Source organism: Hyla sarda, unplaced genomic scaffold, assembly GCF_029499605.1.
Source record: "Hyla sarda isolate aHylSar1 unplaced genomic scaffold, aHylSar1.hap1 scaffold_214, whole genome shotgun sequence".
NCBI lineage: Eukaryota > Metazoa > Chordata > Amphibia > Anura > Hylidae > Hyla > Hyla sarda.
In genome coordinates, this window is record NW_026608806.1 from 174,271 (window position 1) to 191,984 (window position 17,714).

Consider the following 17,714-nt stretch of genomic DNA (forward strand, 5'->3'; position numbering starts at 1 on the left):
GCCAGGACCAGTATATCTGCTGTAGATCCAGTATACACCAGTAACACCATCATACATGGAGAAGATCTATGGACAGGACCAGTATATCTGCTGTAGATCCAGTATACACCAGTAACACCATCATACATGGAGGAGATCTATGGCCAGGACCAGTATATCTGCTGTAAACCCAGTATACACCAGTAACACATCATACATGGAGGAGATCTATGGACAGGACCAGTATATCTGCTGTAGATCCAGTATACACCAGTAACACATCATACATGGAGGGGATTTATGGACAGGACCAGTATATCTGCTGTAGATCCAGTATACACCAGTAACACCATCATACATGGAGATCTATGGGCAGGACCAGTATATCTGCTGTAGATCCAGTATACACCAGTAACACATCATACATGGAGGGGATCTATGGACAGGACCAGTATATCTGCTGTAGATCCAGTATACACCAGTAACACCATCATACATGGAGATCTATGGGCAGGACCAGTATATCTGCTGTAGATCCAGTATACACCAGTAACACATCATACATGGAGGAGGGGATCTATGGACAGGACCAGTATATCTGCTGTAGATCCAGTATACACCAGTAACACATCATACATGGAGAAGATCTATGGACAGGACCAGTATATCTGCTGTAGATCCAGTATACACCAGTAACACCATCATACATGGAGGAGATCTATGGCCAGGACCAGTATATCTGCTGTAAACCCAGTATACACCAGTAACACATCATACATGGAGGGGATCTATGGACAGGACCAGTATATCTGCTGTAGATCCAGTATACACCAGTAACACATCATACATGGAGGAGGGGATCTATGGACAGGACCAGTATATCTGCTGTAGATCCAGTATACACCAGTAACACCATCATACATGGAGATCTATGGACAGGACCAGTATATCTGCTGTAGATCCAGTATACACCAGTAACACCATCATAAATGGAGAAGATCTATGGACAGGACCAGTATATCTGCTGTAGATCCAGTATACACCAGTAACACATCATACATGGAGGGGATTTATGGACAGGACCAGTATATCTGCTGTAGATCCAGTATACACCAGTAACACCATCATACATGGAGATCTATGGCCAGGACCAGTATATCTACTGTAGATCCAGTATACACCAGTAACACCATCATACATGGAGAAGATCTATGGACAGGACCAGTATATCTGCTGTAGATCCAGTATACACCAGTAACACTATCATACATGGAGATCTATGGCCAGGACCAGTATATCTGCTGTAAACCCAGTATACACCAGTAACACCATCATACATGGAGGAGGAGATCTATGGCCAGGACCAGTATATCTGCTGTAGATCCAGTATACACCAGTAACACCATCATACATGGAGATCTATGGCCAGGACCAGTATATCTACTGTAGATCCAGTATACACCAGTAACACCATCATACATGGAGAAGATCTATGGACAGGACCAGTATATCTGCTGTAGATCCAGTATACACCAGTAACACCATCATACATGGAGGAGATCTATGGACAGGTCCAGTATATCTGCTGTAGATCCAGTATACACCAGTAACACCATCATACATGGAGGAGATCTATGGACAGGACCAGTATATCTGCTGTAGATCCAGTATACACCAGTAACACATCATACATGGAGAAGATCTATGGACAGGACCAGTATATCTGCTGTAGATCCAGTATACACCAGTAACACATCATACATGGAGATCTATGGACAGGACCAGTATATCTGCTGTAGATCCAGTATACACCAGTAACACCATCATACATGGAGATCTATGGCCAGGACCAGTATATCTGCTGTAAACCCAGTATACACCAGTAACACCATCATACATGGAGGAGGAGATCTATGGCCAGGACCAGTATATCTGCTGTAGATCCAGTATACACCAGTAACACATCATACATGGAGGAGGGGATCTATGGACAGGACCAGTATATCTGCTGTAGATCCAGTATACACCAGTAACACATCATACATGGAGAAGATCTATGGACAGGACCAGTATATCTGCTGTAGATCCAGTATACACCAGTAACACATCATACATGGAGGAGGAGATCTATGGACAGGACCAGTATATCTGCTGTAGATCCAGTATACACCAGTAACACCATCATAAATGGAGAAGATCTATGGACAGGACCAGTATATCTGCTGTAGATCCAGTATACACCAGTAACACATCATACATGGAGGAGATCTATGGACAGGTCCAGTATATCTGCTGTAGATCCAGTATACACCAGTAACACATCATACATGGAGAAGATATATGGACAGGACCAGTATATCTGCTGTAGATCCAGTATACACCAGTAACACCATCATACATGGAGGAGATCTATGGACAGGTCCAGTATATCTGCTGTAGACCCAGTATACACCAGTAACACATCATACATGGAGGAGATCTATGGACAGGACCAGTATATCTGCTGTAGATCCAGTATACACCAGTAACACATCATACATGGAGGAGGAGATCTATGGACAGGACCAGTATATCTGCTGTAGATCCAGTATACACCAGTAACACCATCATACATGGAGGAGGAGATCTATGGACAGGACCAGTATATCTGCTGTAGATCCAGTATACACCAGTAACACCATCATAAATGGAGAAGATCTATGGACAGTACCAGTATATCTGCTGTAGATCCAGTATACACCAGTAACACCATCATAAATGGAGAAGATCTATGGACAGGACCAGTATATCTGCTGTAGATCCAGTATACACCAGTAACACCATCATACATGGAGGAGGAGATCTATGGACAGGACCAGTATATCTGCTGTAGATCCAGTATACACCAGTAACACATCATACATGGAGGAGATCTATGGACAGGACCAGTATATCTGCTGTAGATCCAGTATACACCAGTAACACCATCATAAATTGAGAAGATCTATGGACAGGACCAGTATATCTGCTGTAGATCCAGTATACACCAGTAACACATTATACATGGAGGAGGGGATCTATGGACAGGTCCAGTATATCTGCTGTAGATCCAGTATACACCAGTAACACCATCATACATGGAGATCTATGGACAGGACCAGTATATCTGCTGTAGATCCAGTATACACCAGTAACACCATCATAAATGGAGAAGATCTATGGACAGGACCAGTATATCTGCTGTAGATCCAGTATACACCAGTAACACCATCATACATGGAGGAGGAGATCTATGGACAGGACCAGTATATCTGCTGTAGATCCAGTATACACCAGTAACACCATCATACATGGAGATCTATGGACAGGACCAGTATATGTGCTGTATGTAGATCCAGTATACACCAGTAACACATCATACATGGAGGAGGAGATCTATGGACAGGACCAGTATATCTGCTGTATGTAGATCCAGTATACACCAGTAACACTATCATACATGGAGGAGGAGATCTATGGACAGGACCAGTATATCTGCTGTATGTAGATCCAGTATACACCAGTAACACCATCATACATGGAGGAGGAGATCTATGGACAGGACCAGTATATCTGCTGTAGATCCAGTATACACCAGTAACACCATCATACATGGAGGAGGAGATCTATGGACAGGACCAGTATATCTGCTGTAGATCCAGTATACACCAGTAACACATTATACATGGAGGAGGGGATCTATGGCCAGGACCAGTATATCTGCTGTAGATCCAGTATACACCAGTAACACCATCATACATGGAGATCTATGGCCATGACCAGTATATCTGCTGTAGATCCAGTATACACCAGTAACACATCATACATGGAGATCTATGGCCAGGACCAGTATATCTGCTGTAGATCCAGTATACACCAGTAACACATCATACATGGAGGAGGAGATCTATGGACAGGACCAGTATATCTGCTGTAGATCCAGTATACACCAGTAACACCTTCACACAAACATCAGCTGGAGTGGTGTGATCATCATCATCATCACTGGACTCCGCACCAGCTGCACAATGCCAGGCGTCTGCCGACGAGGTTCATGCCATCGCTGTGGAAATAAGTAATGAATCCCTCCTCACTATCTGGCATCTGATGATGGATGAACCTGGTTTGACAATCGGAGGACACGACCTACTAGAATCCATCATGTGGAGGAGGAGCGGTGCTGGTCTGCGGCTCTTTCCTCAGGATTTGGCCCCTTATTTTATTGATGGTTTATGCTTCACTTACACAATTGTTGCTTCCACCTTCGCGGTAACAGTTGCAGGAAGGTTCTTTTCTGTTCCAGCGTGACTGAACTTCTGTGTCCCCAATGAGGTCTGTACAGACATTTGGGGCCAACACCAGAGTGACACCAAAGCTGTGTATGACAATCAGGGGTCTACACAATGTCGGCCATATAAAGAATACAGGATATATACACTCACTGGCCACTTTATTAGGTACCAAGTTGGACCCCCTTTTACCTTTATTATTGGTAGTATTTCTACAAGGTGCTGGACGCATTCCTCAAAGATTTCGCTCCACAAGGACATGATGACATCACACTGTTCCTCTACTTCAGGGGTCTCAAACTGCTGGCCCTCCAGAACCTGCAAAACTTCAACTCCCAGCAATCCCGACAGCCATCATCTGCAGCAAAGGCTGTCTAGGCATGTCCAGGCATGCTGGGAGTTTAAGTTATTCAACATTTGTAGGTCCACCAGTTTGAGACCCCTGCTCCACATGGACATGATGACATCACACAGTTCTTCTATATAGACATGATGACATGACACAGTTCCTCCATATAGACATGATGACATCACACAGTTCTTCTATATAAACATGATGACATCACACAGTTCCTCTATATAGACATGATGACATCACACAGTTCTTCTATATAGACATGATGACATCACACAGTTCTTCTATATAGACATGATGACATCACACAGTTCCCCCATATAAACATGATGACATGACACAGTCCCTCCATATGGACATGATGACATCACACAGTTCCTCTATATAGACATGATGACATCACACAGTTCCTCTATATAGACATGATGACATCACACAGTTCTTCTATATAGACATGATGACATCACACAGTTCTTCTATATAAACATGATGACATCACACAGTTCCCCCATATAAACATGATGACATGACACAGTTCCTCCATATAGACATGATGACATCACACAGTTCTTCTATATAAACATGATGACATCACACAGTTCCCCCATATAAACATGATGACATGACACAGTTCCTCTATATAGACATGATGACATCACACAGTTCCTCTATATAGACATGATGACATGACACAGTTCCTCTATATAGACATGATGACATCACACAGTTCCTCTATATAGACATGATGACATCACACAGTTCTTCTATATAGACATGATGACATCACACAGTTCCTCCATATAGACATGATGACATCACACAGTTCTTCTATATAGACATGATGACATCACACAGTTCTTCTATATAGACATTTCTTCTATATAGACATGATGACATCACACAGTTCTTCTATATAGACATGATGACATCACACAGTTCTTCTATATAGACATGATGACATCACACAGTTCTTCTATATAGACATGATGACATCACACAGTTCTTCTATATAGACATGATGAAATCACACAGTTCTTCTATATAAACATGATGACATCACACAGTTCTTCTATATAGACATGATGACATCACACAGTTCCTCTATATAGACATGATGACATCACACAGTTCTTCTATATAAACATGATGACATCACACAGTTCCTCTATATAGACATGATGAGATCACACAGTTCCTCTATATAGACATGATGACATCACACAGTTTTTCTATATAAACATGATGACATCACACAGTTCCTCTATAAAGACATGATGACATCACACAGTTCTTCTATATAGGCATGATGACATCACACAGTTCTTCTATATAGACATGATGACATCACACAGTTCTTCTATATAGACATGATGACATCACACAGTTCCTCTATATAGACATGATGACATCACACAGTTCTTCTATATAGACATGATGACATCACACAGTTCCTCTATATAGACATGATGACATCACACAGTTCTTCTATATAGACATGATGACATCACAGTTCTTCTATATAGACATGATGACATCACACAGTTCCTCTATATAGACATGATGACATCACACAGTTCCTCTATATAGACATGATGACATCACAGTTCCTCTATATAGACATGATGACATCACACAGTTCCTCTATATAGACATGATGACATCCCACAGTTCCTCTATATAGACATGATGACATCACACAGTTCCTCTATATGGACATGATGACCTCACACAGTTCCTCCATATATACATGATGACATCACACAGTTCCTCTATATAGACATGATGACATCACACAGTTCCTCTATATAGACATGATGACATCACACAGTTCTTCTATATAGACATGATGAGATCACACAGTTCCTCTATATAGACATGATGACATCACACAGTTCTTCTATATAAACATGATGACATCACACAGTTCTTCTATATAGACATGATGACATCACAGTTCTTCTATATAGACATGATGACATCACAGTTCTTCTATATAGACATGATGACATAACACAGTTCCTCTATATAGACATGATGACATCACACAGTTCTTCTATATAGACATGATGACATCACACAGTTCCTCTATATAGACATGATGACATCACACAGTTCCTCTATATGGACATGATGACATCACACAGTTCTTCTATATAGACATGATGACATCACACAGTTCTTCTATATAGACATGATGACATCACACAGTTCCTCTATATAGACATGATGACATCACACAGTTCTTCTATATAGACATGATGACATCACACAGTTCCTCCATATGGACATGATAACATCACACAGTTCTTCTATATAGACATGATGACATCACACAGTTGCTCTATATAGACATGATGACATCACACAGTTTTTCTATATAGACATGATGACATCACACAGTTCCTCTATATAGACATGATGACATCACACAGTTCCTCTATATAGACATGATGACATCACACAGTTCTTCTATATAGACATGATGACATCACACAGTTCTTCTATATAGACATGATGACATCACACAGTTCCTCCATATAGACATGATGACATCACACAGTTCTTCTATATAGACATGATGACATCACACAGTTCTTCTATATAGACATTTCTTCTATATAGACATGATGACATCACACAGTTCTTCTATATAGACATGATGACATCACACAGTTCCTCTATATAGACATGATGACATCACACAGTTCTTCTATATAGACATGATGACATCACACAGTTCTTCTATATAGACATGATGACATCACACAGTTCTTCTATATAGACATGATGACATCACACAGTTCCTCTATATAGACATGATGAAATCACACAGTTCTTCTATATAAACATGATGACATCACACAGTTCTTCTATATAGACATGATGACATCACACAGTTCCTCTATATAGACATGATGACATCACACAGTTCTTCTATATAAACATGATGACATCACACAGTTCCTCTATATAGACATGATGAGATCACACAGTTCCTCTATATAGACATGATGACATCACACAGTTCTTCTATATAAACATGATGACATCACACAGTTCTTCTATATAAACATGATGACATCACACAGTTCCTCTATAAAGACATGATGACATCACACAGTTCTTCTATATAGGCATGATGACATCACACAGTTCTTCTATATAGACATGATGACATCACACAGTTCTTCTATATAGACATGATGACATCACACAGTTCTTCTATATAGACATGATGACATCACACAGTTCTTCTATATAAACATGATGACATCACACAGTTCCCCCATATAAACATGATGACATCACACAGTTCCTCTATATAAACATGATGACATCACACAGTTCCTCTATATAGACATGATGACATCACACAGTTCTTCTATATAGACATGATGACATCACACAGTTCTTCTATATAAACATGATGACATCACACAGTTCCCCCATATAAACATGATGACATGACACAGTCCCTCCATATGGACATGATGACATCACACAGTTCCTCTATATAGACATGATGACATCACACAGTTCCTCTATATAGACATGATGACATCACACAGTTCTTCTATATAGACATGATGACATCACACAGTTCTTCTATATAAACATGATGACATCACACAGTTCCCCCATATAAACATGATGACATGACACAGTTCCTCCATATAGACATGATGACATCACACAGTTCTTCTATATAAACATGATGACATCACACAGTTCCCCCATATAAACATGATGACATGACACAGTTCCTCTATATAGACATGATGACATCACACAGTTCCTCTATATAGACATGATGACATGACACAGTTCCTCTATATAGACATGATGACATCACACAGTTCCTCTATATAGACATGATGACATCACACAGTTCTTCTATATAGACATGATGACATCACACAGTTCCTCCATATAGACATGATGACATCACACAGTTCTTCTATATAGACATGATGACATCACACAGTTCTTCTATATAGACATTTCTTCTATATAGACATGATGACATCACACAGTTCTTCTATATAGACATGATGACATCACACAGTTCCTCTATATAGACATGATGACATCACACAGTTCTTCTATATAGACATGATGACATCACACAGTTCTTCTATATAGACATGATGAAATCACACAGTTCTTCTATATAAACATGATGACATCACACAGTTCTTCTATATAGACATGATGACATCACACAGTTCCTCTATATAGACATGATGACATCACACAGTTCTTCTATATAAACATGATGACATCACACAGTTCCTCTATATAGACATGATGAGATCACACAGTTCCTCTATATAGACATGATGACATCACACAGTTTTTCTATATAAACATGATGACATCACACAGTTCCTCTATAAAGACATGATGACATCACACAGTTCTTCTATATAGGCATGATGACATCACACAGTTCTTCTATATAGACATGATGACATCACACAGTTCTTCTATATAGACATGATGACATCACACAGTTCCTCTATATAGACATGATGACATCACACAGTTCTTCTATATAGACATGATGACATCACACAGTTCCTCTATATAGACATGATGACATCACACAGTTCTTCTATATAGACATGATGACATCACAGTTCTTCTATATAGACATGATGACATCACACAGTTCCTCTATATAGACATGATGACATCACACAGTTCCTCTATATAGACATGATGACATCACAGTTCCTCTATATAGACATGATGACATCACACAGTTCCTCTATATAGACATGATGACATCCCACAGTTCCTCTATATAGACATGATGACATCACACAGTTCCTCTATATGGACATGATGACCTCACACAGTTCCTCCATATATACATGATGACATCACACAGTTCCTCTATATAGACATGATGACATCACACAGTTCCTCTATATAGACATGATGACATCACACAGTTCTTCTATATAGACATGATGAGATCACACAGTTCCTCTATATAGACATGATGACATCACACAGTTCTTCTATATAAACATGATGACATCACACAGTTCTTCTATATAGACATGATGACATCACAGTTCTTCTATATAGACATGATGACATCACAGTTCTTCTATATAGACATGATGACATAACACAGTTCCTCTATATAGACATGATGACATCACACAGTTCTTCTATATAGACATGATGACATCACACAGTTCCTCTATATAGACATGATGACATCACACAGTTCCTCTATATGGACATGATGACATCACACAGTTCTTCTATATAGACATGATGACATCACACAGTTCTTCTATATAGACATGATGACATCACACAGTTCCTCCATATGGACATGATAACATCACACAGTTCTTCTATATAGACATGATGACATCACACAGTTGCTCTATATAGACATGATGACATCACACAGTTTTTCTATATAGACATGATGACATCACACAGTTCCTCTATATAGACATGATGACATCACACAGTTCCTCTATATAGACATGATGACATCACACAGTTCTTCTATATAGACATGATGACATCACACAGTTCTTCTATATAGACATGATGACATCACACAGTTCCTCCATATAGACATGATGACATCACACAGTTCTTCTATATAGACATGATGACATCACACAGTTCTTCTATATAGACATTTCTTCTATATAGACATGATGACATCACACAGTTCTTCTATATAGACATGATGACATCACACAGTTCCTCTATATAGACATGATGACATCACACAGTTCTTCTATATAGACATGATGACATCACACAGTTCTTCTATATAGACATGATGACATCACACAGTTCTTCTATATAGACATGATGACATCACACAGTTCCTCTATATAGACATGATGAAATCACACAGTTCTTCTATATAAACATGATGACATCACACAGTTCTTCTATATAGACATGATGACATCACACAGTTCCTCTATATAGACATGATGACATCACACAGTTCTTCTATATAAACATGATGACATCACACAGTTCCTCTATATAGACATGATGAGATCACACAGTTCCTCTATATAGACATGATGACATCACACAGTTCTTCTATATAAACATGATGACATCACACAGTTCCTCTATAAAGACATGATGACATCACACAGTTCTTCTATATAGGCATGATGACATCACACAGTTCTTCTATATAGACATGATGACATCACACAGTTCTTCTATATAGACATGATGACATCACACAGTTCCTCTATATAGACATGATGACATCACACAGTTCTTCTATATAGACATGATGACATCACACAGTTCCTCTATATAGACATGATGACATCACACAGTTCCTCTATATAGACATGATGACATCACAGTTCCTCTATATAGACATGATGACATCACACAGTTCCTCTATATAGACATGATGACATCCCACAGTTCCTCTATATAGACATGATGACATCACACAGTTCCTCTATATGGACATGATGACCTCACACAGTTCCTCCATATATACATGATGACATCACACAGTTCTTCTATATAGACATGATGACATCACAGTTCCTCTATATAGACATGATGACATCACAGTTCCTCTATATAGACATGATGACATCACACAGTTCCTCTATATAGACATGATGACATCCCACAGTTCCTCTATATAGACATGATGACATCACACAGTTCCTCTATATGGACATGATGACCTCACACAGTTCCTCCATATATACATGATGACATCACACAGTTCCTCTATATAGACATGATGACATCACACAGTTCCTCTATATAGACATGATGACATCACACAGTTCTTCTATATAGACATGATGAGATCACACAGTTCCTCTATATAGACATGATGACATCACACAGTTCTTCTATATAAACATGATGACATCACACAGTTCTTCTATATAGACATGATGACATCACAGTTCTTCTATATAGACATGATGACATCACAGTTCTTCTATATAGACATGATGACATAACACAGTTCCTCTATATAGACATGATGACATCACACAGTTCTTCTATATAGACATGATGACATCACACAGTTCCTCTATATAGACATGATGACATCACACAGTTCCTCTATATGGACATGATGACATCACACAGTTCTTCTATATAGACATGATGACATCACACAGTTCTTCTATATAGACATGATGACATCACACAGTTCCTCTATATAGACATGATGACATCACACAGTTCTTCTATATAGACATGATGACATCACACAGTTCCTCCATATGGACATGATAACATCACACAGTTCTTCTATATAGACATGATGACATCACACAGTTGCTCTATATAGACATGATGACATCACACAGTTTTTCTATATAGACACGATGACATCACACAGTTCCTCTATATAGACATGATGACATCACACAGTTCCTCTATATAGACATGATGACATCACACAGTTCTTCTATATAGACATGATGACATCACACAGTTCTTCTATATAGACATGATGACATCACACAGTTCTTCTATATAGACATGATGACATCACACAGTTCTTCTATATAGACATGATGACATCACACAGTTCTTCTATATAAACATGATGACATCACACAGTTCCCCCATATAAACATGATGACATGACACAGTTCCTCCATATAGACATGATGACATCACACAGTTCTTCTATATAGACATGATGACATCACACAGTTCCTCTATATAGACATAATGACATGACACAGTTCCTCTATATAGACATGATGACATCACACAGTTCTTCTATATAGACATGATGACATCACACAGTTCCTCTATATAGACATAATGACATGACACAGTTCCTCTATATAGACATGATGACATCACACAGTTCTTCTATATAGACATGATGACATCACACAGTTCCTCTATATAGACATGATGAGATCACACAGTTCTTCTATATAGACATGATGACATCACACAGTTCTTCTATATAGACATGATGACATCACACAGTTCTTCTATATAGACATGATGACATCACACAGTTCCTCTATATAGACATGATGACATCACACAGTTCCTCTATATAGACATGATGACATCACACAGTTCTTCTATATAGACATGATGACATCACACAGTTCCTCTATATAGACATGATGACATCACACAGTTCTTCAATATAGACATGATGACATCACACAGTTCCTCTATATAGACATGATGACATCACACAGTTCCTCTATATAGACATGATGACATCACAGTTCCTCTATATAGACATGATGACATCACACAGTTCCTCTATATAGACATGATGACATCCCACAGTTCCTCTATATAGACATGATGACATCACACAGTTCTTCTATATAGACATGATGACATCACACAGTTCCTCCATATAGACATGATGACATCACACAGTTCCTCTATATGGACATGATGACCTCACACAGTTCCTCCATATATACATGATGACATCACACAGTTCCTCTATATAGACATGATGACATCACACAGTTCCTCTATATAGACATGATGACATCACACAGTTCTTCTATATAGACATGATGAGATCACACAGTTCCTCTATATAGACATGATGACATCACACAGTTCTTCTATATAAACATGATGACATCACACAGTTCTTCTATATAGACATGATGACATCACAGTTCTTCTATATAGACATGACGACATCACAGTTCTTCTATATAGACATGATGACATAACACAGTTCCTCTATATAGACATGATGACATCACACAGTTCTTCTATATAGACATGATGACATCACACAGTTCTTCTATATAGACATGATGACATCACACAGTTCTTCTATATAGACATGATGACATCACACAGTTGCTCTATATAGACATGATGATATCACACAGTTCTTCTATATAGACATGATGACATCACACAGTTCCTCCATATGGACATGATGACATCACACAGTTCCTCCATATAGACATGATGACATCACAGTTCTTCTATATAGACATGATGACATCACACAGTTCCTCTATATAGACATGATGACATCACACAGTTCCTCCATATAGACATGATGACATCACACAGTTCTTCTATATAGACATGATGACATCACACAGTTCCTCTATATGGACATGATGACATCACACAGTTCCTCTATATAGACATGATGACATCATACAGTTCCTCCATATGGACATGGTGACATCACACAGTTCCTCCATATGGACATGATGACATCACACAGTTCCTCCATATAGACATGATGACATCACACAGTTCCTCCATATAGACATGATGACATCACACAGTTCCTCCATATATACATGATGACATCACACAATTCCTCCATATAGACATGATGACATCACACAGTTCCTCCATATATACATGATGACATCACACAATTCCTCCATATAGACATGATGACATCACACAGTTCCTCCATATATACATGATGACATCACACAGTTCCTCCATATATACATGATGACATCACACAGTTGCTGCAGATTTGTTGGCTGCACATCCATGATAAGAATCTCCCATTCCACTACATCCCAGCAGTGATCTATAGGATGGTGACTGTGGAGGTGATCTATAGGATGGTGACTGTGGAGGTGATCTATAGGATGAGATCTGGTGACTGTGGAGGTGATCTATAGGATGAGATCTGGTGACTGGAGGTGATCTATAAGAGGAGATCTGGTGACTGGAGGTGATCTATAAGATGAGATCTGGTGACTGTGGAGGTGATCTATAAGATGAGATATGGTGACTGTGGGTTGATCTATAGGATGAGATCTGGTGACTGTGGAGGTGATCTATTGGATGAGATCTGGTGACTGTGGAGGTGATCTATAGTATGAGATCTGGTGACTGTGGAGGTGATCTATAGGATGAGATCTGGTGACTGTAGTGGTGATCTATAGGATGAGATCTGCTGACTGTGGAGGTGATCTACAGGATGAGATCTGGTGACTCTAGAGGTGATCTATAGGATGAGATCTGGTGACTGTGGAGGTGATCTGTAGGATGAGATCTGGTGACTGGAGGTGATTTATAGGATGAGATCTGGTGACTGTGGAGGTGATCTATAGGATGAGATCTGGTGATCTATAGGATGAGATCTGGTGACTGTGGTGGTGATCTATAGGATGAGATCTGGTGACTGTGGAGGTGATGTATAGGATGAGATCTGGTGACTGTGGAGGTGATCTATAGGATGAGATCTGGTGAATGTGGAGGTGATTTATAGGATGAGATCTGGTGACTGTGGAGGTGATCTATAGGATGAGATCTGGTGAATGTGGAGGTGATTTATAGGATGAGATCTGGTGACTGTGGTGGTGATCTATAGTATGTGATCTGGTGACTGTGGAGGTGATCTATAGGATGAGATCTGGTGACTGTGGAGGTGATCTATAGGATGAGATCTGGTGACTGTGGAGGTGATTTATAGGATGAGATCTGGTGACTGTGGAGGTGATCTATAGGATGAGATCTGGTGACTGTGGAGGTGATCTATAGGATGAGATCTGGTGACTGTGGAGGTGATCTATAGGATGAGATCTGGTGACTGTGGAGGTGATTTATAGGATGAGATCTGGTGACTGTGGAGGTGATCTATAGGATGAGATCTGGTGACTGTGGAGGTGATTTATAGGATGAGATCTGGTGACTGAGGAGGCCATTGGAGTCCAGAGACGTCATTGTCCTGTAGGAGATGATGTCATGTGACCTGGGGCATTATCCTGCTGGAAGTATCAGAAGATGTGTCCACAGTGATCATAAATGGATGGACATGGTCAGTAACAATACTCAAGTACTATGGGGCCCAAAGTGTGCCTAGAAAATGTCTGCTCCATGGCTGGAGGTGTTGTGCGATCAGAGATGGTATTCTGCAGACCTTGGTTGTAACCAGTGGTTATTTGAGTTACTGTTACCTTTCTGTAATCTCAAACCAGTCTGCCCATTCTCCTATGACATCAACAAGGCATTTTCCTCCACACAATGGACGCTCAGTGAATATATTCCCCTTTTGGACCATTCTCTGTAAACCCTAGAGATGGTTGTGTGTGAAAATCCCAATAGATCATCAGTTTGTGAAACACTCAGACGGCTCCAATTGCACCAATAACAATGCCACATTCACAGGCACTTAAATACACTTTCTTCCCTCATTCTGATACTCGGTCAAGTTGTCTTGGCCGTGTCTTCATGCCTAAATGCTTTGAGTTGCTGTTATGTAATTGCCTGATTAGCTATTTGTGTTAACAAGCAATTGAACAGACGTACCTAAGGTGTTCCTGTGTGTGTGAAATATATATATATATACACACCGCATATCTCCAGCCTCTTTAAATGGGTACTCCGCCCCTAGACATCTTAGGATAGGGGATAAGATGTCTGATTGCGGGGGTCCTGCCGCTGGGGACCCCCGTGATCTTTCCTGCAGCACACCTGTTTACCAGCTACATAGAGCGAAGAATGCTCTGCCCCCTCAATGCAAGCCCCTCGTGACATCATGCTCTGCCCCCTCAGTGCAAGCCTATGGGAGGGGGCGTGGTAGCCACCACGCCCCCTACCGTAGGCTTGCGTTGAGGGGGCGGGGCATGACGTCATGATGCCATATTGGGCACGATACTCCGGTGCCTATATTGCCTGTCATCAGCCACAAAGCGTTCTTCGCTCTGTGCAGCTGGTGAACAGGGGTGCTGCAGGAGAGGGGTCCCCAGCGGTATCCTTTGGAGAGGAGATAAGATGTCTAGGGGTGGAGTACCCCTTTAAGCTGAGGACCACGTGCATTCTTCTAAGTATACCTTGCTTATGTCTCATTCCAGATTGGTGGTCACAGCGACAGATCGTGGGTCCCCTCCACTCACTGGATCCGCCACCCTAACCCTGATAGTGATGGATGTCAACGATAACAGTCCAACTATTCCCCTCCAGCTGGAGCTCAGCATCCCAGAGGGTAGGTATCCATGTTACGTATGACAGTACGGTCCTCCAGTCTTCTATGTGATGTCTACAATAGTCCTGATCTCTAATGGTGAAGACCCAATAACCTATAGACCTATCCATAAGGGTGGGACTGTGTCAGTGCCGCCATATTTGAGATCCCATTCCATAAAGTGTAGCCTGTGTTTCTCCTGGAGTCCCCATCCTGATCTTACTCTCATCTACAGATGCCCTCATTGGGTCAGAAATTGCCCATGTGACGGCAAATGACGTGGACTCCGGCCCTCCGTTGTGGTACATTCTGACCATTGATGGCTCTCCAGGAAGCACGTTTAGCATCTTCCGTTATGGTGGACAAATATGGCTGACAGAGCCCCTTGACTATGAAGAGCGGGCATCGTACACATTAACAATACAGACATCCGATGGGAAACACCAAACACGGGCCGACGTGAGACTGACGCTACAGGATGTCAATGATAACGCTCCAGAGTTCAAGCAGAACCTTTACCAGGTACAGATGCGTACACGAGAGGTGGTCCTCCGCACCGCATCCCATCACGTACCATTCCTATCCACAGCTTAGTATATAGTATATACATCTGATACAAATATCAATCATCTCTCTCCATCAGGTCATCATCATGGAGCACACTCCGGCATGGACCCCGCTTCTCACTATTACAGCCACTGATCGAGACTCCGGGGAGATGGGCAGAGTCACATACAAAGTGCTGTCCTCTGGTACCGGCACTTTCCACATCGATCCACATAATGGTACGAATACAAACTACTGTCATCTCTAACATTAAAGGGGTTTTCCACAGAAAATTGTTAATTGGCCTATCTACAGGACATCAATAGCTGATTGGTGGAGTCCAACATGTGGCACCCCTCCAATCAGCTATTCTGGAAAGCGTAGTGGCCTTACCGTGTTACTGCTGCAGCTCAGATACCATTCATCCAGTCGTTGCAGATCACCCGATCAGCTGTTCATGGCCAATCCTGTAGAGGGGACATTAATCACTTTTCCCTGGAAAACCTACATGCGGATTTTTGCTGCAGATCTGCTGCGGATTTGCTGCTGCAGATTCTGCTGCCCATTGACTTCAGTGGGA

At 40.6% G+C, this 17,714-nt stretch overlaps 1 protein-coding gene across 4 annotated transcripts in view; it reads left to right on the plus strand.

The window, feature by feature from the left end:
- DCHS1 (dachsous cadherin-related 1) overlaps positions 1-17,714 on the plus strand; it is a 114,640-nt gene that overhangs the window by 90,139 nt on the left and 6,787 nt on the right. For all 4 annotated transcript variants that reach the window (XM_056552940.1, XM_056552942.1, XM_056552941.1 and 1 more), the window contains exons 18-20: positions 16,479-16,609; positions 16,824-17,110; positions 17,232-17,373. In XM_056552940.1, the coding sequence (XP_056408915.1) occupies positions 16,479-16,609; positions 16,824-17,110; positions 17,232-17,373 (560 nt within the window). The remainder of the gene's footprint in view (positions 1-16,478; positions 16,610-16,823; positions 17,111-17,231; positions 17,374-17,714) is intronic.